The 22,878-nt window shown below is 47.7% G+C and overlaps 1 protein-coding gene across 1 annotated transcript in view; it reads left to right on the top strand.

Moving 5' to 3' along the window:
• The window catches only part of Dnah10 (dynein axonemal heavy chain 10), a 149,456-nt gene that overhangs the window by 97,218 nt on the left and 29,360 nt on the right, over nucleotides 1-22,878 (top strand). The window contains exons 44-57 of the mRNA XM_008839272.3: nucleotides 177-296; nucleotides 2,395-2,540; nucleotides 4,667-4,819; nucleotides 6,431-6,691; nucleotides 8,508-8,680; nucleotides 9,545-9,638; nucleotides 11,339-11,506; nucleotides 11,865-12,053; nucleotides 13,175-13,346; nucleotides 14,707-14,910; nucleotides 15,264-15,344; nucleotides 17,969-18,166; nucleotides 20,666-20,827; nucleotides 21,907-22,081. Of these exons, the coding sequence (XP_008837494.1) occupies nucleotides 177-296; nucleotides 2,395-2,540; nucleotides 4,667-4,819; nucleotides 6,431-6,691; nucleotides 8,508-8,680; nucleotides 9,545-9,638; nucleotides 11,339-11,506; nucleotides 11,865-12,053; nucleotides 13,175-13,346; nucleotides 14,707-14,910; nucleotides 15,264-15,344; nucleotides 17,969-18,166; nucleotides 20,666-20,827; nucleotides 21,907-22,081 (2,296 nt within the window). The remainder of the gene's footprint in view (nucleotides 1-176; nucleotides 297-2,394; nucleotides 2,541-4,666; nucleotides 4,820-6,430; nucleotides 6,692-8,507; nucleotides 8,681-9,544; nucleotides 9,639-11,338; nucleotides 11,507-11,864; nucleotides 12,054-13,174; nucleotides 13,347-14,706; nucleotides 14,911-15,263; nucleotides 15,345-17,968; nucleotides 18,167-20,665; nucleotides 20,828-21,906; nucleotides 22,082-22,878) is intronic.

Here is a 22,878-nt window from a genome sequence, read left to right as displayed (position 1 = left end):
ACTGGTTGTACTGGTTGAGACTTCTCAGAATCTAAGGAGAGGGCAGGTCAGTAAGTACCTGTCCTATGAAGGAGTAGCAGGTAAACACTCAGTGTAGCTTTGAGGTGAACAGGCATCATTAGCTCATTCAGATGTGTGAGAACCCATCCTTTGCAACATGGGCCATTATCTTTCAGGACATCTTCCCACCTTGTTCGACTTTCATTTTGAGCCGAAACAGAACCAGTGGATCCCATGGAGTAAACTAGTTCCGGAGTATATTCATGACCACACAAAGAAGTTCATCGACATACTAGGTGTGTGAGCGCTGCCTTGGCTTCTTGGTGTGCTGAGTGTGGGGTGGAGCTGGTCCCACCCATGCTCCTCCTCACAGGCATCCCTTGGGGTCCGTCCTTAAGCTGTGGCTGTGACCTTGGGTTTTCCTTGAAGGCCACAGTGGAGGCGGAGTGGACTGCTCTTTATTCTCACACTTCCCTGGGTGTTCTCCTACCCAGAGCTGGCTGGACACAGGAAGAATTTGAGGGCAGCTTCAGCAATGAACCAGGCAGCATTCTGATGTGGGCATAGTGTTGGAAAGTCATATTCCATGGGTATTTCCATCAGAGTCTTGATTCACAGTGCTGAATAACTCAGTAGCAAGTGTGTCTGGTTTGGGTATAAAGTGAGGTGCCTGAATTTTCTGAGGATCCCACTGGGACTGAAATCTTCACAGAGATCAGGAAATCAGGCCCTGCAGGGCATGGATGGTGTGAGCAGTAAGGAGATGAGTTTTCACACTGAGTGCAGATCAGATTGAGTACAGAGAGTGGAGTTCTGGAAGCCTAGGCCATTGCCACCATCATACTGCCGAGGAAATGTATCAGTTGCACACTTAGAATGGTTGAATGGTACAGCTCAGTAAAGCCATAGAAATAATGGCTGGGGTGGAGGAGGGCTGGAAAGATGGCTCAGCGGTTAAGAGCACTGGCCGATCTTGCAGAGGACCTGAGTTTGGTTCCCAGAACCCATACGGCAGCTAACAACGGTTTATAACTCCAGTTCCAGGGGATCCAATGCCCTCTTCTGACCTCTGTGGGCACTGCATTGACACAGATTCACTTACATACATGTAGGCAATGCACTCATACACATAAAATAAAATAATAAATAAAATATTCTGCAAGAGCAGCCAATGCTCTTAACTGCTAAGCCATCTCTCCAGCCCCATACATTTTTTTTTAAAGAAAGGCAAAATGTCTGGGGAAAAGAGACTGTATTTAGAAGGAGTTCTTACCCACATGTACTGTACACTTTTGAGGCCAGAACTCAGTTTAAAAAATAAGAAAATCACTGGGCGTGGTGGCGCATGCCTTTAATCGCACACTTGGGAGGCAGAGGCAGGCAGATCTTTGTGAGTTTGAGGCCAGCCTGATCTACATAGTGAGTACCAGAACAGCTGGGGCTACAAGGAGACCCTGTCTCAAAAAAAGACACAAAAAAATTTTTAAAAATTGGGGCTTGAGAGATGGCTCAGTGGTTAAGAGCACTGACTGCTCTTACAGAGGACCCAGGCTCGATTCCCAGCACCCACGTGGTGGTTACGAACCATCCTTAACTCCAGTCCCAAGAGAATCAGAAGCCCTCTTCTGACCTCTGCAGCATTGCACAACATGGGTGCACTCACATACATGCAGGCAATACACTCATACACATAAAATAAAAATAATAAATAAAATTTAAAAAATTAAAATAAAATAAAAAAATTGGGGACTGGAGAGATGGCTCAGTGGTTAAGAGAAGTGGCTGCTCTTGCAGAAGGCCTGGGTTTGAATCCCAGCACCCACATGGCAGCTAACAACTGTCTATAGCTCTAGTTCTAGGGGATGTGTGTCCCTCTTCTGTCCTCTGCCGGCATTGCATGACACAGGTGCACTTACACATGCAGGCATAATACACATGAAATTAAAAAAAAAAAAAATCTACCCCTGGTATGGTGGTGCACTTTTAATCCCAGTATTTGGGAGGCAGAGCAGATGGATCTCTGTGAAATCAAGGCCAGTCTGGTCTACGATATAGTGAATTCTAGCCAGTTGGGGCTTATAGGGAGACCCTGTCTCCAAAAAGAAATCTGTGTCTATGTTGTATGTATGTATTGTATGCTGCATGCACATAAGTATGCAGCTTTATGTGCTCATGCTGGGGTTACAGGCACAGGCAAATTTAACATGGGTACTAGGGATTTGAACTCAGGTCCTCATGTTTGCAGAGCAAGGTTCTTACTGAGACATCTCTGCAGCCCCCATAGCTCAGCTCTTGTTGCTTCTTATAGGATTCATGGGACTCTGTCAACACCAGATTGCCAAATGCTCTCCTAACTTGGAGTCCCAGGGATACTTGAGTTCTTGTTTCTTTCAGTGCACACGGTGGATACAACCCGCTCTACCTGGATCCTGGAGCAAATGATTAAAATCAAACAGCCTGTTCTCTTTGTGGGAGAATCTGGCACTTCCAAGACAGCCACTACCCAGAACTTCCTAAAAAATCTGAACGAAGAGACTAACGTAAGTGTTCATTTGTATGTGTTATCATTTGCTTCATAGTAAGTTACCCCATGGCTGAATACCACAAGCACATCACCTCTCAGTTTCCATGGGTCAGTCAGGAATCTGATGTGGCTCTGCTGGGTGACTCAAGTTCAGGTTCTCTCACAAGACTATAGTCAAGTATTTGCCGGGGCTGTGTTCATCTCAAGGTCTGGTCAAGGCTGGAAGACTCTCTCTCAAGATGCCGTTTTGTGATCTCCACTGAGTGAACCTCTCTGAGGAATGCTTGAGTGTGCCTGTCTTAGGTCATTGCTATAACAAAAGACCCGAGACCAGGTATATTACAAAGAGTGGAAGTTTATTTGACTCTGGGGGCTGAAAATCCAAGTGCACAGTGCTAGTCTCTGATGGCCTTCTTGCTGTATTGTAACATGGCAGACAGCATCACATTGGAGGCAGAGCAAGCTTGCCAGAGAAAGTCCACTTTCATAAGAAAGAAAAGGCTGCTTTCTTGATGAAGCCACAAGTCTGTTTATCTACAAATGGCTTTATCCCTTCTTGAGGACAAAGCCCTTTCAATCCAGTCTCTGCCTCCCCCAGGTCCTGCCTCCAAGGCCCACTAACATGAAATTGAGACTGTCTCCAACACTCAGACTGGAGCCGTATCCACAGCAATGCCATTGCAGGGCAGCTGGCTTCCTCCACAGTGGACAGACAACAGGGCAGCAGCCACTGTGCTGCTTGTGATCAGCCTTGCAGGCTACTTACTGTCACTCTGCCATCCTGCATGTGTCCCCTTTACTTGCCATGTGAGGGAACATGTGGGGGCATGAGCACTGGGGTTGAGGGTGGTAGAAGACCATCACAGAGATTGGCTGTCCCATTCTCTGTTGTCCTTTTATGGTTTCTAGAACTTTGTGTTTTCTTCCTCCTCCCACTTGTCAAATGCGGGAGAGTCTGCTATGAACAGGGCCTGGGCCAGCTGCCACCACAAGACAGACCTCGGCTCAAAAGCAGCCCCTCAGATCAGCCCTGCAGGGACTCCCAGGCAGGAGGAAAACAGGGAGGATGAGGGTGCAGGGGGCCACGTACACCTCCATCAATTAATAAGACAATTCCCCGTAGATCAAGCTAACCTGATCTAGAAAATTCCTTGTTAAGACTCTTCCCAGGTGATTCTAGGTTGTATAAGACTGACAGTTCAATCTAACCAGAACCCAGCTGATCTGGGCAGGGACCAGCATTCCGGCTGGTCCTGGTGCATGGTGGAGTGTGAGAATCCCACTTTGGTGTGCAATCATGGTTCCTTGAAAGGCAGTTGAGAGGGGCCTCTGCCCAGGAGGTCATGTGTAGACAGCTTCCTTTCTAGCAGCTAGGTCCAAGACGGAGCCTCTGACTGTTCACATTCTCTTTGACATTTTGTTAAGGTGCAGCTGCCTTGATAGCAATTTATGTTTAAAACACCTCCGCACATTGCATCTCACATGAGTGGTCCAGCAGATGTTATTAAAACCAACCTCCCAGGTGTGAAAGGTTAGACAGTTCACATTTTGGAGGCCAACCAGGTAGAACAACACAGAGCCATGACCCCAGATCCATTTTCTCCTATTACATTGTTGTGACTTTTCCTGGAAGTCTATTCCTAATCACCCAGATAGAAAGGATGAGGATAGACAAAGAAACGAATCCATGCAAGTCCAGTTTGGGTGAACCAAATGAGTTTAATTGGGATTACTTACAGAAGTGGGGTGACTTGCGGACAGTTGTTAACTGATATATAACCTGAAGAGAGGGCTTCCCAAGCCTCACTACTCCTCCTCCCTTTCAACAAGGGAATGTTGGTGGGTCCAGCATTGTGAGGGTCTCCCACAGGGAATTACAGCTGCTCTGATTTCAAGACAATCTGGCTGGGGACACAGAGCTTTGGAGCCCACATTGCTTCAAAGCCCATGTGTGGTAACATGCTATCTGCCAGGAGGAAAGAGGACGTCTAGATTTAGCTCTTAAAAATGGCAAAGCACAGACCCATGTCGGGTTCCAGAAACATCATTTCAGAAACCAGTTACTTCACAAAATTGATGGTAGTTTGCAGTCTCACACTTCCTTGAGAAAGGCTGGGCTTTGAGCCCTCTCTTCTGTTGCAGATTGTGTTGATGGTCGGTTTCTCCTCACGCACCACATCCCTGGACATCCAACGAAATTTAGAAGCAAACGTGGAGAAGCGAACAAAAGACACATATGGGCCACCCATGGGGAAGCGCCTGCTGGTGTTCATGGATGACATGAACATGCCGAAGGTGGGAGTGGCTTTGGAGATGGACATGGCTTCAGGGCTGTGTGTGGCTTTTTAGGTGGGATGGATCTGGAAGGTGGGCACTTTGAGCTGTATGTGCATGCAGGGAGACTGTGAGAGCACATGCCTTTAATTCTGCATGGCATGGGATCCAGCCAAGGGCGGTAGGCCCTGAGTGCATCTCTCACCCGCATCCCTGCCCACTGTGTGTTGTGATTTCCTGTACAAGAAGGAAAGCAGCCACTAGCAAGCTTCTGAAGAAGGGCTTTCATAATGAACTGTCTGCCCTAGGTGACACCTCTGTTCTCAGCCCACCTACTAGGGAGGCAGAAGGGCAGACACCTCCCCAGGCATTCTGAGTATGGTGCTGGAGTTAGAGCCTGACAGGTGGAAAGTTTTTTTTAGCATACTATAAAGGAGGGATCCATATATCCACATCCCAATCTGATCATCCATTTATTCAATCATCCACCTATGTACCTGTCTATGTATCTACTATTCTATCTATTCAGCTATTATTATCTGTGTATTTATCCATCCATATGTTAAGGTATCTGTAGACTTCCATCTCTCAGTCATCCATCTCTATCCATCCATCTGTCGTTCTCCATCCGTCGTATCCATTCATTCATCATCATTATCCATCTTCCATCTATCTGTTCATCTATCATCCATCCATCTCCATCCATTCATCATTCATTTCTATCCATCATCCATCCTCATCCATCCATCATCCTTCTCCATTAATCCTTCCATCATCTCTACTCATCCATCATCCATCCATCTCCACCCATCCATCATTCATCTGCATCCATCTATCTGTCTGTCCATACATCTCCTTTTAGCCATCCATTGTATGACTTTTCCTGAGGAAATGTGGACAAATGCCTATCCCCCCCACACACTCATAAAGCATTGACAACAGACCAAAGAAAGGATTCCACCCAAGTATAGCCTGTGAACCAATGAGTTTATTGGGTTATTACATTACCCAGAAGAGTCTCCTCTCCCCAGCAATTCTTTCCTGTTTTTATAACCTTGTGGAGGAATCTTGTATAAATCTCATCATTTTCTGAAATTCCTGAGCCTGGTCAGTTTCTTTGGCTTCTTGAGTCTTCAGTGTCTCCCTCCTCCCTTCAAGACAGACTGTTGCGAATGGAAGGGAATAACTACATAAAAGCATCCTTTCATATATGTAGTCATCTGCTCATTTGTTAGTCTGTTTATTAATCCACGTATCTGCCGAACTATCTACCTGTCCATCCACCCTTCTGCCCATCCGTCTACCCATCCATGTGTCCATCTGTCTATCATACCTCACCATCCATCCATTCACCTGTCCATCCACCATCCATCCTTCCATCTATCCCCTTTTCTGGGCTATTCCCAGGGGTACTAGCATTGTGCAGTGTTTGGGCTTCAGCAGTTTCTGCCTTTGTGGAGCACAGTCTAGTGAGGGAGACAGACTTTGACCATCAGAAGTGAATAGATTAATTGTAGACTCCAAGAATCCCCATGAGGCCAACCCAAGAGAGGTGGGCTTTTGAGGTCAGCACAGCTTGCCAACATTGTGTTTTGATACTGCTATTCTCTCTTTCCTCTACAAAACCCCAAGGTTGATGAGTATGGCACCCAGCAGCCCATTGCTTTGCTGAAACTGCTCCTGGATAAAGGTTTCTTATATGACCGTGGGAAGGAGCTCAATTGTAAGAGCATTCGAGACCTGGGTTTCATTGCTGCCATGGGGAAGGCTGGAGGGGGCCGCAATGAAGTGGATCCCAGGTTCCTCTCACTGTTCAGCGTCTTCAACATTCCATTCCCATCAGAGGAGTCTCTGTGCTTGATCTACTTCTCCATCTTAAGGGGCCACACCTTGGTAACTTGGCTTTAACTACAAGTCTGAATGGGGGACATCATGTTGGGTGGGAGTATGTATAGGCGGGGCTGGTTTATTGACACTGGAGTGGAGCTTGTACACTCCAAGGCTTTGGTCAGGCAGGGAGGGTCTCTGTGAGGGCCAGGTGGAGGAGCAGGAACTGTGAGCCTTGCTGAAGCTTTCAGTGAAACTCAAGAAAAAGCCAGGCATAGTGTTATTACATCTGTATCTCAGTATTTGGGAGGCTGAGGCAGGATGATCACTAGTTTAAGGATAGCCTAGGCCATATAGTAAGACCCTGATTTACAAGATAAAATATAATAAAAAAAAAAACCCTCAGGGCAGGAGTGGTGGCACACGCCTTTGATCCTAGCACTTGGGAGGCAGAGGCAGCTGGATCTCTGTGAGTTTGAGGCCACCCTGGTCTATATAGTGGGTTCCAGGCCAGCTGGGGCTACAGGGAGACCCTGTTTCAGAAAAAAAAACCCTCAGGGCAGGAGTGGTGGCACACACCTTTGATCCTAGCCCTTGGGAGGCAGAGGCAGCTGGATCTCTGTGAGTTTGAGGCCACCCTGGTCTATATAGTGGGTTCCAGGCCAGCTGGGGCTACAGGGAGACCCTGTTTCAGAAAAAAAACCCCTCAAAGTGGGGGCTGGTTTGAGTCTTTGGTTTCATGTCATATTGACTTGTCAGTGAAAATCTGGCAGGCATGTCCAAGCTGAATCTTGGACCACATTTGTCCCAGTATAGCTATGAATGTAGCCCAACATGTGTGTCAATAACAGCATCATACTGCAAAGTCAAAGGGTGGGACATTCCAGCAGGATGGTCAGAGCAGGTCAGACAGTGGGCTGCTTAGATTTCTTTATTGCTTTCCTTGTGCCCGTTTTAGGAAAGTAATGTTCAGGGCCAGGGAGATGCCTCAGTGGGTAAGAGAGCTTGCTATGTAAGCATGAAGACCTGAGTTCTAATCCCTAGTTCCCACATAAAAAGCAGGGTGTGACCAAGCATGTCTATAGCCCTAGTGCTGTGGGGGGGGGGGAGCAGAGACAGGAGGATTTCCAGGGCTTGCTGGATCCCCAGGTCCAATAAAGAGACCCTGTCTCAAGAGAATTAGGAGAGTGATTGAACAGGGCACCTGACATCCTCCTCTGGCCTCAGCATGCATACACGTGGATGTAGGCACATGCACACATATGTGCTCGTTCACACACACAAATGTAAAATTCACATAATATAAAATTTTTTTGGTCTTTTTAAGACAGGGTCTCTCTGTAGCCCCAGCTGTCCTGGAACTCACTATGTAGACCAGGCTGGCCTTGAACTCACAGAGATCCACCTGCCTCTGCTTCCTGAGTGCTGGAAATATAGGTGTGCACCACCACGCCCGGCAAAATTCATTATTTTAACCATTTTAACACATTCAGTTCAGAGACATTAAATCAATTCAGTGTTGTTGGCTAACCATTCTCACTGTCAAACACAGAACATTTTTTTTATTGCAAAGGACACCTGTACCCATTACAGTCCCTCTCTACCCACCTACCCCCACCTTGTCTGGAAGCCACTAACCTGCCTGTCTCTGTGGGTCTTCCTGGTATTTCGTATCAGTGGACTAAGGCACTAAGCTTGAGTCTGGTTTCTGTCACTCAACATCATGCTTTTCAGATTCAAACGTGTGTCAGTGCTTTGTCTTCTCCTGACCAAATATTACTCTGTCATCTGAAAATACTGCATTGTGTTTATCCATGCTCCTATTGACAGTCTGTGTGTGTGTGTGTGTGTGTGTGTGTGTGTGTGTCTTTTCATTTTTTAGACCTTTAATGAGAGCATTGGGGCCTTGAGCAGGAGGTTGACATTGTGCACGCTAATACTGTACAAAAATATTGTTCAAGATCTACCTCCCACCCCTTCAAAGTTTCACTACATCTTCAACCTTCGAGACCTCTCGAGAGTTTTTAATGGCCTTGTCCTCACTAACCCAAAGCGGTGAGTTTTTGTTTTGTACTCGAATATTCCCTGCAGGTGTGGAGGCTTCCTTAGGACTGATCAGTGAGTTGTATGGGTCCATGTGTCATTCTTCACTCAGTGCTCTTGACTGCGTTGAGTTGGAAAAAGACATAAATCCTTAGGGCAAGGGTGGATTTTCTTCAAGGTGGTGGGTTTCAGCTGCAGTCGAGGTGTGGGCCGGTGTCTCTGTGCCTAGGGTGAGATGACTTTCATGGCCTCAAGCACTCAGCTCTGAGGTTGGATCTGCATGCAGCCTGTTGCTCATTGACCACAGTATTTCCAGTTGGATAGAGGGTGTGTGCCTTCAAGAGACATCATTGCAGAGCTCAGAAAGTAACTAGGACTTCATACAGAAGTTACAGGAATGTTTTCATGAATGCTAGACTTCTTTCTACAAATGACTGCGTCAGTCTCTGTGGATCAGCAAGTTGAATTGCATGAATTCTCACTAGGAATTGATGGTGTGGGCTTCCTACACCCTCACACTTTCCCTGGAATGTTTGTAAAGGGTTTAGAGTGGCCGTCCTGGAGAGGGCCTTTTCTTGTCTTTCAGCTGGAGTGGTGACTCTGCCAAGAACTAGGGAAAGTTTTAGAAATAGGGCCAGATAAAGGAATGGCCCTGATGTTTTTAAATGCACACGTTCTAGCAAGTGGGTATGGCTTTGGTTCTGTTCACAGGAACATTCATTCCTTTTATTCTGTACTGTTGGGAAGGGCCTCTGTGCTTAACTTGCTAGCTCCTGGTTAGAAAGTCAGAGAAGCCTGTAGGGATGTGTCCTTATCCACCTGAGCCTACTCCTCCCCGGAGGACCTGGTGGTCCACACTGCTCTTCCCTCACATAGGTTCCAGACAGTAACCCAGATGGTTCGAGTGTGGAGAAATGAGTGCTTGAGGGTTTTCCACGACCGACTGATCAATGAAATAGACAAGCAGCTGGTGAGTACTTGGAGCTGCTGTAGCAGGTGCAGAAAAATAAATCTGAGTAAAACAAATGAGAGTTGTGGGGGTGGCTCAGTGGGAGTGCTGGATAGCTTTAGTGTCATCGTGATACATCTGGGTTGAGGGAGCCTCAATTGGGGAATTGCCTCCATGGCCTGTGGCCATGTCTGTGAGGCATCTTCTTAATTACTGAGTGATGTGGGAGGGGTGTGATGTGGGAGGGCCCAACCCACTGTAGATGGTGCCACCCCTGGGCAGGTTGGCTTATGTTGTATAAGAGAGCAGGTTGAGTAGGGGGCCAGAGGAGCAAGCCAGTAAACAGTGTTCCTCCGTGGCCTGTGCTTCATTTCCTGCCTTTGGATTCCTGCCCTGAGTTCCTACCTTGGATTCTCTGATGAACTGTGGTCTGGGAGATGTAAGCTGAATAAACCCTTTCTTCCCCAAGTTGGTAGTGGTCAGAGTGTTTTGTCACAGCGATGGAGAAACAAACTAGGACAGTGGGTAAAGGACTTGATACCAAGTCTTATGACCTGAGTTTGATCCCAGGGATCCATGTGGTAGAAGAAAACAGACTCCTGAGAGTTGCCCTCTGACCTCCACACACACACACACACATGCCCTAATCCATAAATAATTGTACTTTTAAAATAAAATGAGCTAGGCATGGTGGTGTACGCCTTTAATCCCAGCACAGGCAGAGGCAAGCAGATCTCTGAGTTGGAAGCCAGTCTGGTCTACAGAGCGAGTTCCAGGCCAGCTGGGGCTATAGAGATGTAGGATACCAGGATGCCAGGCCCTAGGGTGAGGTGAGCCTAAAACTTATAGGTCCAGGCTGCATTCTCTGCTAAAGGGAGGGGCACTGAAAACAGTGGCTCTGATAATCCTTGTCCTGCAGAACACTGCTAGGCTGGCAGGAGGAAGCGGCCCATTCATAAAAGTGCAGGCTCCCTGCTCTGTGGGAAAGCGTCTTGGTCAACAACCCTTAGCTCATCTCCTTGTCCTGAACAAATAACTCAGCTATCCCTGGCTAAGAGATTAGGCCAGGTTAAAGGTTTACTCCTGAGCTAAAAGCTAAAAGTTTACCATGCTTTTAGCTCTAAGAAAGAAACACTGTGGCCAATAAATTACTGGATGGGCATTGATAACCTTGGGTAAAAGTTTAAGAATCCTTCTGGCACCAACTAACAGACTAAATGTCCTGTTTCTTTGTACCCTAAATCTTTGTATGTGACTGCCATATCCCACGTGACTGCTAGTTCCTTGGATGTATAAAAACCATCTGAATTCTAAAATAAATCGTCCTGTTGGGAAGACACTGGTCCCAGAGTTTATGATTCTGTTGCCGATCAGACCCTCTGCCCCGAAGCCAGCAGGTCCCCTGCTAAGCAAAGCAAACCTGAGTCCTGACACAGAGAGACCCCTTCTCTGCCAGACCAATAAATAAATAAATAATAAATAAATAATCAACAAAAAACCAAACAAAACCAAAATAAATTAATGTATTATTTGTGTAGGATGCTCGCTCTAGAAAAATAGAGGCAGTGTAAGTCCTCAGGTAACAATGATGATGTTTAAGTTCCTGTAGACACGGGGGAAGTCCAAGACAAATTATTGTACTGATAAAGGCCAATGGCCTTTCCCTGCCAATAAGCAAACTGGTTGCTGAGTCTGGGGCCTTAACGGGCTTCTATTTTAAGGTGCAAGATCACATAGGCAACTTGGTGAGAGAACATTTCGCTGATGACTTTGACTCAATCATGAGGGATCCTATTCTGTTTGGGGACTTCCGGATGGCTCTGCACGAAGGAGAACCCCGCGTTTATGAAGATATCCAGGACTATGAGGCTGCCAAGGCGCTGTTTGAGGTGTGGACCTCCCCACCTTCACCATACCTTCTTACAGTCCCACCTCACTCCCCTCAGTGGCCCCACCTCCTGCAGCACCATCCTCCACACAGACCTGCCCATGCCTCATGTCCCTGCATCCATCTATCCCTGCCATCCATCCCAGCTGTAATATTCTGAGGTCCCCCGGAGTGGTTCACTGGTAATCTGCTGTGTCTCATGGCTGGCCAGTCAACACCCAGAAGACTGAAATCTCACTTGTTAAGTGAGATTCAGCCCCACAAGTCTGTCAGGAAAGTCAGCTCCTCTCTCTCTTTTACCTTTCCTGAAGCAAAGGAGAGTGTTTTAAAATGTGGTGGTGCTTATCTTTTTCACTCAGGAAATTCTTGAGGAGTATAATGAGACCAACACCAGGATGAACTTGGTCCTCTTCGACGACGCTCTGGAGCACCTGACCCGTGTGCACCGCATCATACGCATGGACCGTGGCCATGCACTGTTGGTGGGCGTCGGAGGTTCAGGGAAGCAGTCTCTGTCCAGACTGGCAGCCTTCACAGCTGGCTATGAGGTGAATCCTATGAGGTGTCTAACCTGCAGTGGTTTGAGAACTCAAGTTAAAGCCAGACACAAGCAGTACTTGTGATAGGGAAGTGCATGCATCTGGAGGGGCCTTCACCAAATCTCAGTGGAGCCTCTGTGGCCATTGCTGGCATGCCTACCTGCATATGGCCAACCTTAGAGTCTCTTTTTATTACCTTTTCAATTTATTTTTATTTTTTTGAGACAGGGTCTCCTTGTAGCCTTAGACAGCCTGGAACTCACTATGTAGACCAGGTTAACCTTGATCTTACAGAAATCCTCCTGCTTCTGCCTCCCGAGTGCTGGGATTAAAGATCTGTACTACCAGCATCTCTCTCTCTCTCTCTCTCTCTCTCTCTCTCTCTCTCTCTCTTTAAAACAACTTTTTTTGGGCTGGAGAGATGACTTAGCGATTATGAGTGCTTGCAGCTTTTACAGAGGGTTTGGTTCCCAGCATCTAAGTCAAGGCACACAAAGGAACTCCAGGAAATCTGCCATCCTCCTTCTTCTTACTTCAGTGGGCACTTGCATGCATGTGATATATAATCAAGCACAGACACATAAATAAAAATAGGTATATATATATATATAATTTAGAGATAGTACAGCTTTATTTAGATATGATACAAGATGATACAATTCACAATTTAAGTGCACTGGGTGCTCTTTGGTCTAGTCAAAGGTCATGTGACCATCACCTACTTGCTGCCCTACTGCTCCAGGTGCCCTTCCTTCCTTCCCAGGTCTCCATGACTCAGGTCTCTGAGTCCTCTCCTTGCTTTCCTCTCTCCAGACCCACATGCTCCTTTTTGGAGCTTGTTCCTTGCACACTCACACCCTGACACATGTGTGCACATGCAGAACACTTGTCAAGCTTTGACAAAAGTCAGTTCCACAGCTCTGCCTCCTGTGCTGACTCCAGGGCATTTCATGAGGCTGGCCCAGGCAGCTGGCCTCCCCACCCTGCATCCCTCAGGTCACCGCCTGAGGGATGTCTGTGGATGTGCAAACTCATCCAATTGCTTAGTGCTCCCAGATCTTTCCATTGCCTCACTACAAGCCAGCTGGATGCCAAGGTGACCCTGGTGACTCTGCCACCTGTATCCCCAGGTGTTTGAGATCCTGCTGAGCCGGGGCTATTCGGAGACCAACTTCAGGGAAGATCTGAAGAGCCTGTACCTGAAGTTGGGGCTGGAGAACAAGATGATGATCTTCCTGTTCACAGATGCACACGTGGCTGAGGAGGGCTTCCTGGAACTTATTAACAATATGCTGACCTCAGGTACTGGCTGGCCACCTGGCCACCCACCCAGCCTGCTGCTCTAGCACTGAGGGTGGCAGATGCTGTGGGAACTATGGCAGGAACATCCCACAGCCTCCTCACTGCAGCAGTGGGATGGGCCTGACAGGTTGTATGTCCATCCAAGACACAGCACTTAGCCCTCCTGTGGACATTCATGGGGGCACTTATATTCATTACTTTTCTCATCCTTGTGACATGCCCGTCAGGAGCAGCTTCTGGGAAGAGGGCCTTGTTTGGTTCATGGTACCAGAGGGTTTGGTTCATCATGGCAGGAAAGGTCTGGAGGCAGGAGTGGCTCCATCTGTGAAGAGTGGAGACCCCCGGATGTGGGGCCTTGTGGGTCAGATGAGACTCCATTCTCAGTGCACTGACATGGTCTAGATCTGGACTTTTAAGCTGTCTCTCTGGCTGCCCATGGGGTCTGCATCAAAGAGAAGTGGGGGCCTTTTGAGGGTGGGCAGCCTAGGCTTCAGTGTCAACTCCTCTGCACAGGAACCCCTCAGGTACTCATCAGGGGTCACACCATCTGAAGGCATTCGTGTGGTTCTTGCTGTCCAGCATTTGGGGCTTGGCAGTTCTTCACTATGGGACTGCTCAGGGCCCTGTAAGATGTTTCATCACATCTCTGGCTGGTCACTAGATGCTGGATTGTCTCTCTTTATTTCTGTTGCTGTGACAAATACCTTGACCGAAAAAGCAGCATTGGGGAAGAATGACTTATTTGACTTACAATTCTAGGTCAGCCTATTATTGCAGGGAAGTTACTGAGACTGGAGCTGGAGATGGCTGGTCATACCTTATCCACAGTCTAGTACAGGAAATGCATGCACCTATGCTACTTGCTTGCTGCCTCTGGCTTTCACCTCTCCCAAATAGTTCCAAACCCCTGCCTAGGGAATGGTGCTGCCCACATGGGCTGAGCCATCCTACGTCGATTACCCCCACCCCAGACAGACCCACAGACGAATCTGATAAAGACAATTATTCAGTTGAGACTCTTCCCACATGAGTCTAAGTTGTGGCAAGTTTAATTTAATAATTTATTATTTATTTTACATGTATTCATGTTTTGCCTGCATGTGGGATTCAAATGTACTATGGGCTTTGGTGCCCAGCACACTCTCCAGGATAAGTAGGAGGCACTCACCACCCATCCTACAGACTGAGTCTGCTTTGTTTGAGAGCAACTGGGTCACCCCGAGTCTGGACCCCAGCTCTGCCCCTTCACTCTGTCTTGCTGCTGTTCCCATGATACCTTGTTCCATCATCTCATTTGGTGCCCAGGGAGGTAAGAACCCTGAGACCTCACAGCCAGCTCCCCCATATCTTTGTCCTCTAGGAATCATCCCTGCTCTCTTCCTGGAAGAGGAAAAGGACACCATCCTCAGTCAGATTGGGCAGGAGGCTTTGAAGCAGGGCATGGGCCCTGCCAAGGAGTCCGTGTGGCAGTACTTTGTGAACAAGAGTGCCAATAACCTACACATTGTCCTGGGGATGTCACCAGTGGGGGACACTCTGAGGACCCGGTGCAGGAATTTCCCAGGTACCTTGGAGTAGAGCCTGTACATCCTTCGCTCCAACTTCAGGATAGTGTGTGTGCTGGGGACCCATCACTTCCAGACTTCCACTGACAGAGCCACACAGGATGCAGCATTAGTTTGAAAGTTGGCTCTGTGCTATGGGCATACCTCTCTGATCCCTCACTAAGTCATAGGTAGCTTCCTCTTAGCATAAGTGGGTGCATGGTATATGGAGGGGTGGCTCTGCTCTCTCCCAGCATAGAGTGACAAGCTGCTAAAGATGAGTCAGACTTCAGTGTCCTTAGCCAAGCCACAATTTTGGCGGACACCGAAGACTGTTTGCAAAGCGATGGTCTTTCCTCTCTCTCTCTTCAAGGTTTGGTGAACAACACTGGTATCGACTGGTTCATGCCCTGGCCGACCCAGGCCCTGCACGCAGTGGCTAAGTCATTTTTAGGTAAGCCACTGTAGTTGTGAGGACTGACTGTTGGTCTCACAAAGCTATTTGTCACTTTTCTGACTTTGAATCTTGGCCTAGGAGATTCACTGTAAATACCCCTTTGGAAACGAATGACTTCTTATTGCTAGTATGGCTTGGGGTTATATTGTGCTTTAGTCTAAAGGGGTCTGAGCAGACAAGGACAGTTTAGGGCAGGAACCAAATAGGTAGCACCCAAATCAGGAATCAGCAAGCCATGACCTGCTGCCAAATGTGGCTCCCTGCTTGTTTGGGTAAATAGTTTTATTGGAACACTGCTTACTCATTCATGAACATACTGCCTGCTCCTGTGTCACAGTTGCATGGTCATGTCCTTGCCACAGGGACTGTGCTATTACTGTTCAGCTCTGTAGAAAAAGTATACCAAAGGCAAGGCATGGAGATGCCAGCTCTCGAGAAGTGGAGGAAGGAGGAGGGTAAGTTTGAGGCCAGCTTGGGCTACATAAGTAGACAGTTTCAGGATGCCCCAGGAGCCAGCTACTGAATTATCTCCCAGCACCGACTCCCTCTAAAGTTCCAGACACTTGAGACCTTAGATAGGAATCTCAGTCTCTGAATAAGAAAGCAAGCCAATTTTTCTTTTTATTAGGTCTAACTTGATTTATGACCAATGCCACTGAGTGACTTTGTAAATAGGTTCAACCTTATAGATATGCATCCAACAAATTAAACAGATAAGCAGTCCTTTTGTGCAGGCAGAAGTCATAATTGGAACTATGATGCAATTTCCCTGGGAGAGAGGCCAAGAGCATGTGTGTCCTGTTGTATAGCTTGGGAGCTGGCAAGCTGCTTCTGTGAAGGTTGGCATGGTAATATTTGGTTTTGTCACAGCTGTTAATTCTGCTGTTGTATGTGAAAGCCATCCTGGACCACATGTAAATGAATGTTTATGGCTGTGTTCCAATAAAACTTTATCTACAAAAACAAGCAGTGGGCTGCATTTTCCCTTGGGAGTGCAGTTGCCAGCCCTGATGTGGCTGGTATACCAGCTCCCATAGTGTGCAAGCCATTTCCATGTCCTTCCAGTAGTCAGCATTTTGATTCTATACACAAAGCTGCATGTGATTTGCTTATAATTTCCCCCTTAGATTATGTCTCTTGAAGTTAAGGCGACTGTGCCCCAACTGTGGACACCTATGGGCAGAGGTTTTCAGGCATGATGCACTCTTAGTATGAGTCGAGGTCAGATCTGCAGAACATGCTTTGGTCTTATATTCCTTCCTTCATTTAATCTCAGCAGGCTCTGCTGGCCCTTATATCTCATGATGTTGGGAAATCCAAGGAATGGAATCTTGGTTCCAGAAGTGATCCTCAATCCTTCTGATAGAGTCCTAGGAAGGGCCACCTTCTGCCAGTATGTGCCAGACACTGGGATCCAGTACATGTAGGACACTAGGATCCAGTACCTGCTGGACTCTGGGATCCAGTACCTGCTGGACACTGGGATCCAGTACAGAATGGCTGAGTATGCCCACCTAGCCACTGTTGGGGGCTGCATGCTGGGCTGGAGAATGACACTTGGGGATCAGTGACAGGGTCATCTCCTGAAGCCCAAACTTCCTCCCAATGGCACCTGAGCCCTTGAAGAACAGTTTCCTGACTCCAGGGAAGGAGGTCAGCCTGTGTGTTAGAGAAAGTTGTTGACAAGTGATAGCTGCTCTTTTTCTTTCTTTTATAAATTTTTTGTTAAAATCATTTTATTTAATAGGTAAAATTTTTCTACTGTAAACATTCCCATCCTGTCTGTCTTAAGTGTACTTGGGGCATTGATCACACCCATAATGCAGTGTAACCATCACTGCCATCTGTTTCCAGAACTTTCCTTCATCCTAAACTGAAACTCCTCTCCTGTCAAACAGATTCCCACCCACCTTTCCCCAGGTCCTGGCTACCTCTGACCTGCATCCTGTCTCTAGGCTCTTCCTTGTCTGTGTCTCATGTAAGGAAACCCATGCACTCTCTGTCCCTTTGCATCTGACTTCTTTTTTAAAAATTTAATTTCATTTTTTATTTTATGTGTATGAGTGTTATGCCTACATGTATGTAAGTGCACCTGTGTTGTGCAATGACTGCAGAGAACAGAAGAGGGTATCAGAACCCTTGGAACTGGAGTTAATGGACAGTTGTTAGTTGCTATGTGGGTGCTGGGACTTCAACCTGGGTCTCTCTTAACCGCTCTCCAGCCATCTCTCCAGCCCGACTTCTTTCTTTTTATATATTGGAGGGTCATAAAGGTGTAGCATGTGCCAGTGCTTTGTTCCTTTTCATGGCATAGTAACACTCCATGGCATGGGTATGCCACACCACTTCCATTCATTTGTAGATGAACTGAATCCTTCCTGCCTTTCAGTCCCATGCTGCTGCCGTGAACACTGGCTTTCATGAACCTGTTGGAAGCTGTTTCTAATGTTTTCAGGTTCACATCTAGGAGTTGTTGGATTTCTTTTTTAGGACTGCTCCTCTTTGTTTTCTGCAGTGCTGGGGACCGACCCAGAGCCTCACACGTGATAGGGATGCACCCTCTCACCGAGCTACACCTGACCTGGTTTTAAGCACCATCCCTTTCATTCCTTCCTATCCAGGGGATAACCCCATGATCCCAATAGAGAACATTGAAGACCTGGTGGAGCACATGGTTATGGTCCACCAATCAGTGGGCAAGTTCAGCAAGCAGTTCCTGCAGAAGCTGAGGCGCAGCAACTATGTGACACCTAAGAACTACCTGGACTTTATCAATACATACTCAAAACTGCTGGATGAGAAAACCCAGTACAACATTGGTAAGTGGGGGCCAGGATGCGAGCTGAAGTCATTATAGTGTGAGCAAGGATCATGCATGAGCAGGGTTTGTGCATGAGTGGAGTTTGTGTGTGAGCGGGTTTGTATGTAAACAGGGATCATGAGCACGGCTTGTCTCAGAGCAGATGCCAGTGCCTGCCCTCCCTCCCTCCCTTCCTCATTCCCTTCCCTTCCCCTCCCTTCCTTCCTTTCTTCCTTCCATGGTTGTATTAGTCACTTTTCTGGTGCTGTGATAGAAAACACTGACCAAAGCAATTTATAGAAGGAAGAGTTTATTTGAGCTTACGGTTCCAGGGGAATTACAGTCTGTCATGGCAGGGAGCCATGGTGGCCAGAGGTGGCTGGAGGTGGTTGGAGCAGGAGTTCTCACATCATCACACAGGCACAGGAAGCAAGAGAGCAACTGGAGATCTGACAAGGCTTAAGAACTCTCTAAGCCCACCCCCAGTGACATGCTTCCTCCAGGATAGCCACACCTTCTAAAATCTCCCAAAACAGTGCCACCACCTGGGGACAAAATGTCCAAATACTTGGAGCCTATGGGGGACATTTTCATTCAAACCATCACATTCTACCTCCTGGCCCCCGTAGGCTCATGACCATATAAAATTCATTTAGTCCAACTTTAAAAGTCCCCATAGTCATTTTCAAGTACTATTCATAGTCATTACTCAGTCAGTCTCAATACTGTTTAAAAGTCCAGTCCAAGGTCTCTTCTGAGACTCAGGTAAATATCTTAACTGTAAACCTCTATAAAATTAAAAGACAAATTACATACTCCCAACATACAGTGAAACTGAATACACATTACCATTCCAAAAGGGAGGAATGGAGGGATAGTAAGGAAATACCAGACCAAAAGAAGACCAAAAACCAGCAGGACAAACACCAAATCCAGTAGTTCCATGTCCAACTTCTGGGACTTTACTTCCAAAGAGCTTAGATGGCTCAGTCTCTCTAGCTTTGCTGCATGCAACACATTTCTCTCTCTTGTGCTGGTACCACTCCCTGTGTGCAGGTCTTCTTGGCAGATGCCTCACAGCTCTGGCATCACAGACATCTTCTTGGGGTCTCCATTGCCAACCAGGCTTCACCTTCACAGCTTCACATAATGGCCTATCGGCCTTCTCTATGCAGGGGAACCCCTGCTGCATGCTGCCTGGCCTCCAAGGCTCTCTAAAACCGTGGAGGAAGAATTGATGACCACTTCACTCTTGTCTTTTATGCCCCTAAAGCCAGCACCAGGTGAATGACACTGCCAAATTTCACTGCAAGTTTGGCATGGACTCCAGTTGCTTTATCCATTTTAGAAGCTTTTCTCTTCAGTGGCCCCTGCAGCATTTTCCTTTCACAAGTTGGAGGCTTAACTGGGTGTGGTCTTGCCCTGGAGGCACTCTCTCTACTGTTTAAGTCCGAATCTCTAGGCCCCTCCTTAATCACTTTAATCTCCTTATCAAAGGGATCCTCTCCAGCACATGCCAAGGCTCCAACATTTATCTTCCTAGTGCTCTTTTTCAATCAAAACTGTATTTCTTTCTGCCCCATTTGCTCTTTTTCACTGTAGATCTGTATAATATTTGCCATTAACATCCACGCCACCATTTCTACATTAGGCTGTCTTGAAATTTCTTCCACCAGAGAAATTGGTCCATTGCTTTTCAACTTAGCCTCAGGCAAACTTTTTGGCTGTGGGCAGACTCCAGCCAGACTCTCTGCCAAAATATCCCAATTGCTGCTTAAGTCCTTATTTCCCCCTGGAACTACATTGTTCCCAGCACTACTTTCTTCCAGGACTCTACTAGAATGGCCTGTTAAGCTCTGCTTAAAGCAATCAACCACTTTTCTAGTCCAAGCTTCCAAAGTCTTCCACATTTTCTCACATCATCATGTAGGCACAGGAAGCAAGAGAGCAACTGGAGATCTGGAAAGGCTTAAGAACTCTCTAAGCCCACCCCCAGTGACATGATTTGTCCTGGATAGCCATACTTTCTAAAACCTCCCCAAACCACACCACCATCTGGGGACAAAATGTCCAAATACTTGGAGCCTATGGGGGACATTTTCATTCAAACCATCACAATGGTGCTGGGGATGGACCCTAGGAACTTGTACATGCCACCCTGTGATTGGGGCAAGACAGAGCAGATTCAGCTTTTGTACTTGAAGGTGATTCTTCCCTCTGGGTAGGATGCTGGTATGCTCTTACCTTATCTTCAGTGTGGCCATGTAGCTTGTAGCTTTGTTTCCTCTACCTTGGATGTCCTGTGATCCCAGTGTGCTCTGTTGGAAAGGGCTTTTTAGGAAGGGCTCAAGCTTCTGGCTAAGAGACATACCATTTTCAGCAATCTGTTCCTGTTGGCAGATGTTGTGCACTTTGGGAGCTAGGACAGGTGCTGGACACTTGTAGAAGTGGTGATTTTTCCTCTGGGGCCTTGGGGGCAGTGGTATCTGGCCATGACATTGTGCTATCTGTCCCCCAGCACAGTGCAAGCGTTTGGAGGGTGGGCTGGACAAGCTGAAGGAGGCCACCATCCAGCTGGATGAGCTGAATCAGAAGCTGGCAGAGCAGAAGATTGTACTAGCAGAGAAGTCAGCCGCCTGTGAGACCCTGCTGGAGGAGATTGCTACCAACACAGCCATAGGTGAGTGCAGCAGCCACCAGCAGGGGCAGGCTGCCTGAGTGAGCCAGTGGCAGTTCCTAGCAAGCCTCAGCTCACAGATCCACCACTGTCACAAGACACCCTCCCTGGGTGTCTCCATGTGATCTTGAATTTTTTTTATTTTTATTATTTTTGCATATTTGTGAGATGCATTGTGATAATTAAATGCACTAATTCAGTGTGAGGCATGACCTTCTCACAAGGATACCAGACACTGGGACTGGATCCACACCAAGCCAGTGTGGCATCATTAGTGAATTTCCAAATAAGGTCATACTTGAGGCTCTAGTGGTTATGAGGTCTGGGGAGATCATTGTTTGCCCTTGTACTGTCTCTGAGCCAGGCCTGTGTTGCTGTTGGATTCTAACTGTGAGAGGTGTCACAACCTAGAGGCATCCAGACAGAGGGGACAGAGTGAAATCAGGCTAGGAATAGTGTCACTCAGTAGAAACAGTGAGACAGGAGAGACAGAGGGACCACGCTCCCTAGAGGGGTGGCTCTGGGGCTGGTCCTGATCATGAGAAAAGGGAATGGAAAAGCAAAGGGAGGAGGGGAAAGAGGATAAGGAGACAGAGAGAGGCAGGGAGAAAGTGGGATGGGGAGAGAAAGACAGAGAAGGAGGGCTGGTGAGATGGCTCAGAGGATAAAGGTGCTTGCCAGCAAACCAGATGCCCTGAGTTCGATCCTGGAACCCACATGGTAGAAAGGAGAGAATCGACTCCTGTAGGTTGTCCTCTACCTCCACAACACATGCTGTGGTATGTACATATAAATAAATAAATAAATAAATAAATAAATAAATAGATAGATAGATAGATAGATAGATAGATAGATAGATATGGCCAGCACTGGCTGCAGGGGTAGGGCCAATATGGAACCAAGTGGGTGGGATGTGGGCAGGAGAGGCACAGAAGGTCCCCTCTGAGAAGAACACTTGAATTCAGCACATAGACCACAGCCCCCTGGCTACTGCCCCATGGCTGTGGGTGGCTTTGAGGTTCCCACATGGCTCAGGTCTACCTTGTAGCATCTGGCCAGCTGACCAGCCTGTGCCTCCACAGTGGAGGAGAAGAAGAAGATGGCAGAGGAGAAGGCCATGGAGATAGAGGAGCAAAATAAGATCATTGCGGTGGAGAAGGCTGAGGCCGAGACTACCCTGGCCGAAGTCATGCCCATCCTGGAGGCTGCCAAGTTGGAGCTGCAGAAGCTGGACAAGTCAGATGTGACTGAGATCAGGTAGTCAAGCATGCCCTGGCATGTTTTCACTCATGCCTGCATCTGTGTAGCTCAGTCAGGGCCACGTGCTCAGTCTCCATCTATGGGCGTGCGGGGATCTCGGGGTGCCAGCTGCTAGCATGGCGCCGGTCTCCTGCATGCACCTGGGAAGCGGCGGGTCCCGCGGCGTGTCTGCTCCACGTTGCTGGCGGGTCCCTGCTTCTCCAGTCTCTGTGGGTCTCTGCTACCGGGGCTGGCCCGGTCGAGTTCCGCCCCAATTTCACCCGTGCACTCTCTCTCTAAATTCGGGACCCGTCAGCTGTCGGGTCATGAGGAGAGGTGCGGGATGGCTAAAGCTGGATTTCCATGAGTCGATGACAGAAGGATAGCACCCCCCTGGGGAGACTGGATCGTAGGCAGTAAGACACAGGACTCAGCTCAGTCAGTGGTACAGGCACAGCTCCTTTATTCAGTGACTCAGCTCGGCTCCAGGTCTTAGTGATCCAGCTCCGATTTATTGAGGGAAAACCAGGATACTTATACTGTGGGGGTACTGGTAAAAGCCTTATCTGATAGGTACTTTGTGGATGCCATATTTACATGTGGAGGTGGGCTCCTGCCAGGCTTTCAGACAGTGCCTGAAAATCACACAGGAAAAGCTGGCATTTTCTGAGCCAGAGGCCATGTTTCTGTGACGGCTACTTCAAAGATGAGTCAGGAAGATGCTGGGAAGGCACCCTGCTGATAAAAGGAGTCTCTGCATATGAAGCTGAGCCCATGGGCTATCCGGACATGGAGAGACTGCTACTTTACACAAC

Source organism: Nannospalax galili, unplaced genomic scaffold (assembly GCF_000622305.1).
Source record: "Nannospalax galili isolate Female #2095 unplaced genomic scaffold, S.galili_v1.0 scaffold218, whole genome shotgun sequence".
NCBI lineage: Eukaryota > Metazoa > Chordata > Mammalia > Rodentia > Spalacidae > Nannospalax > Nannospalax galili.
The sequence above is the reverse complement of the archived record's forward strand: the minus strand, read 5'-3'. Positions and strand labels throughout refer to the sequence as shown.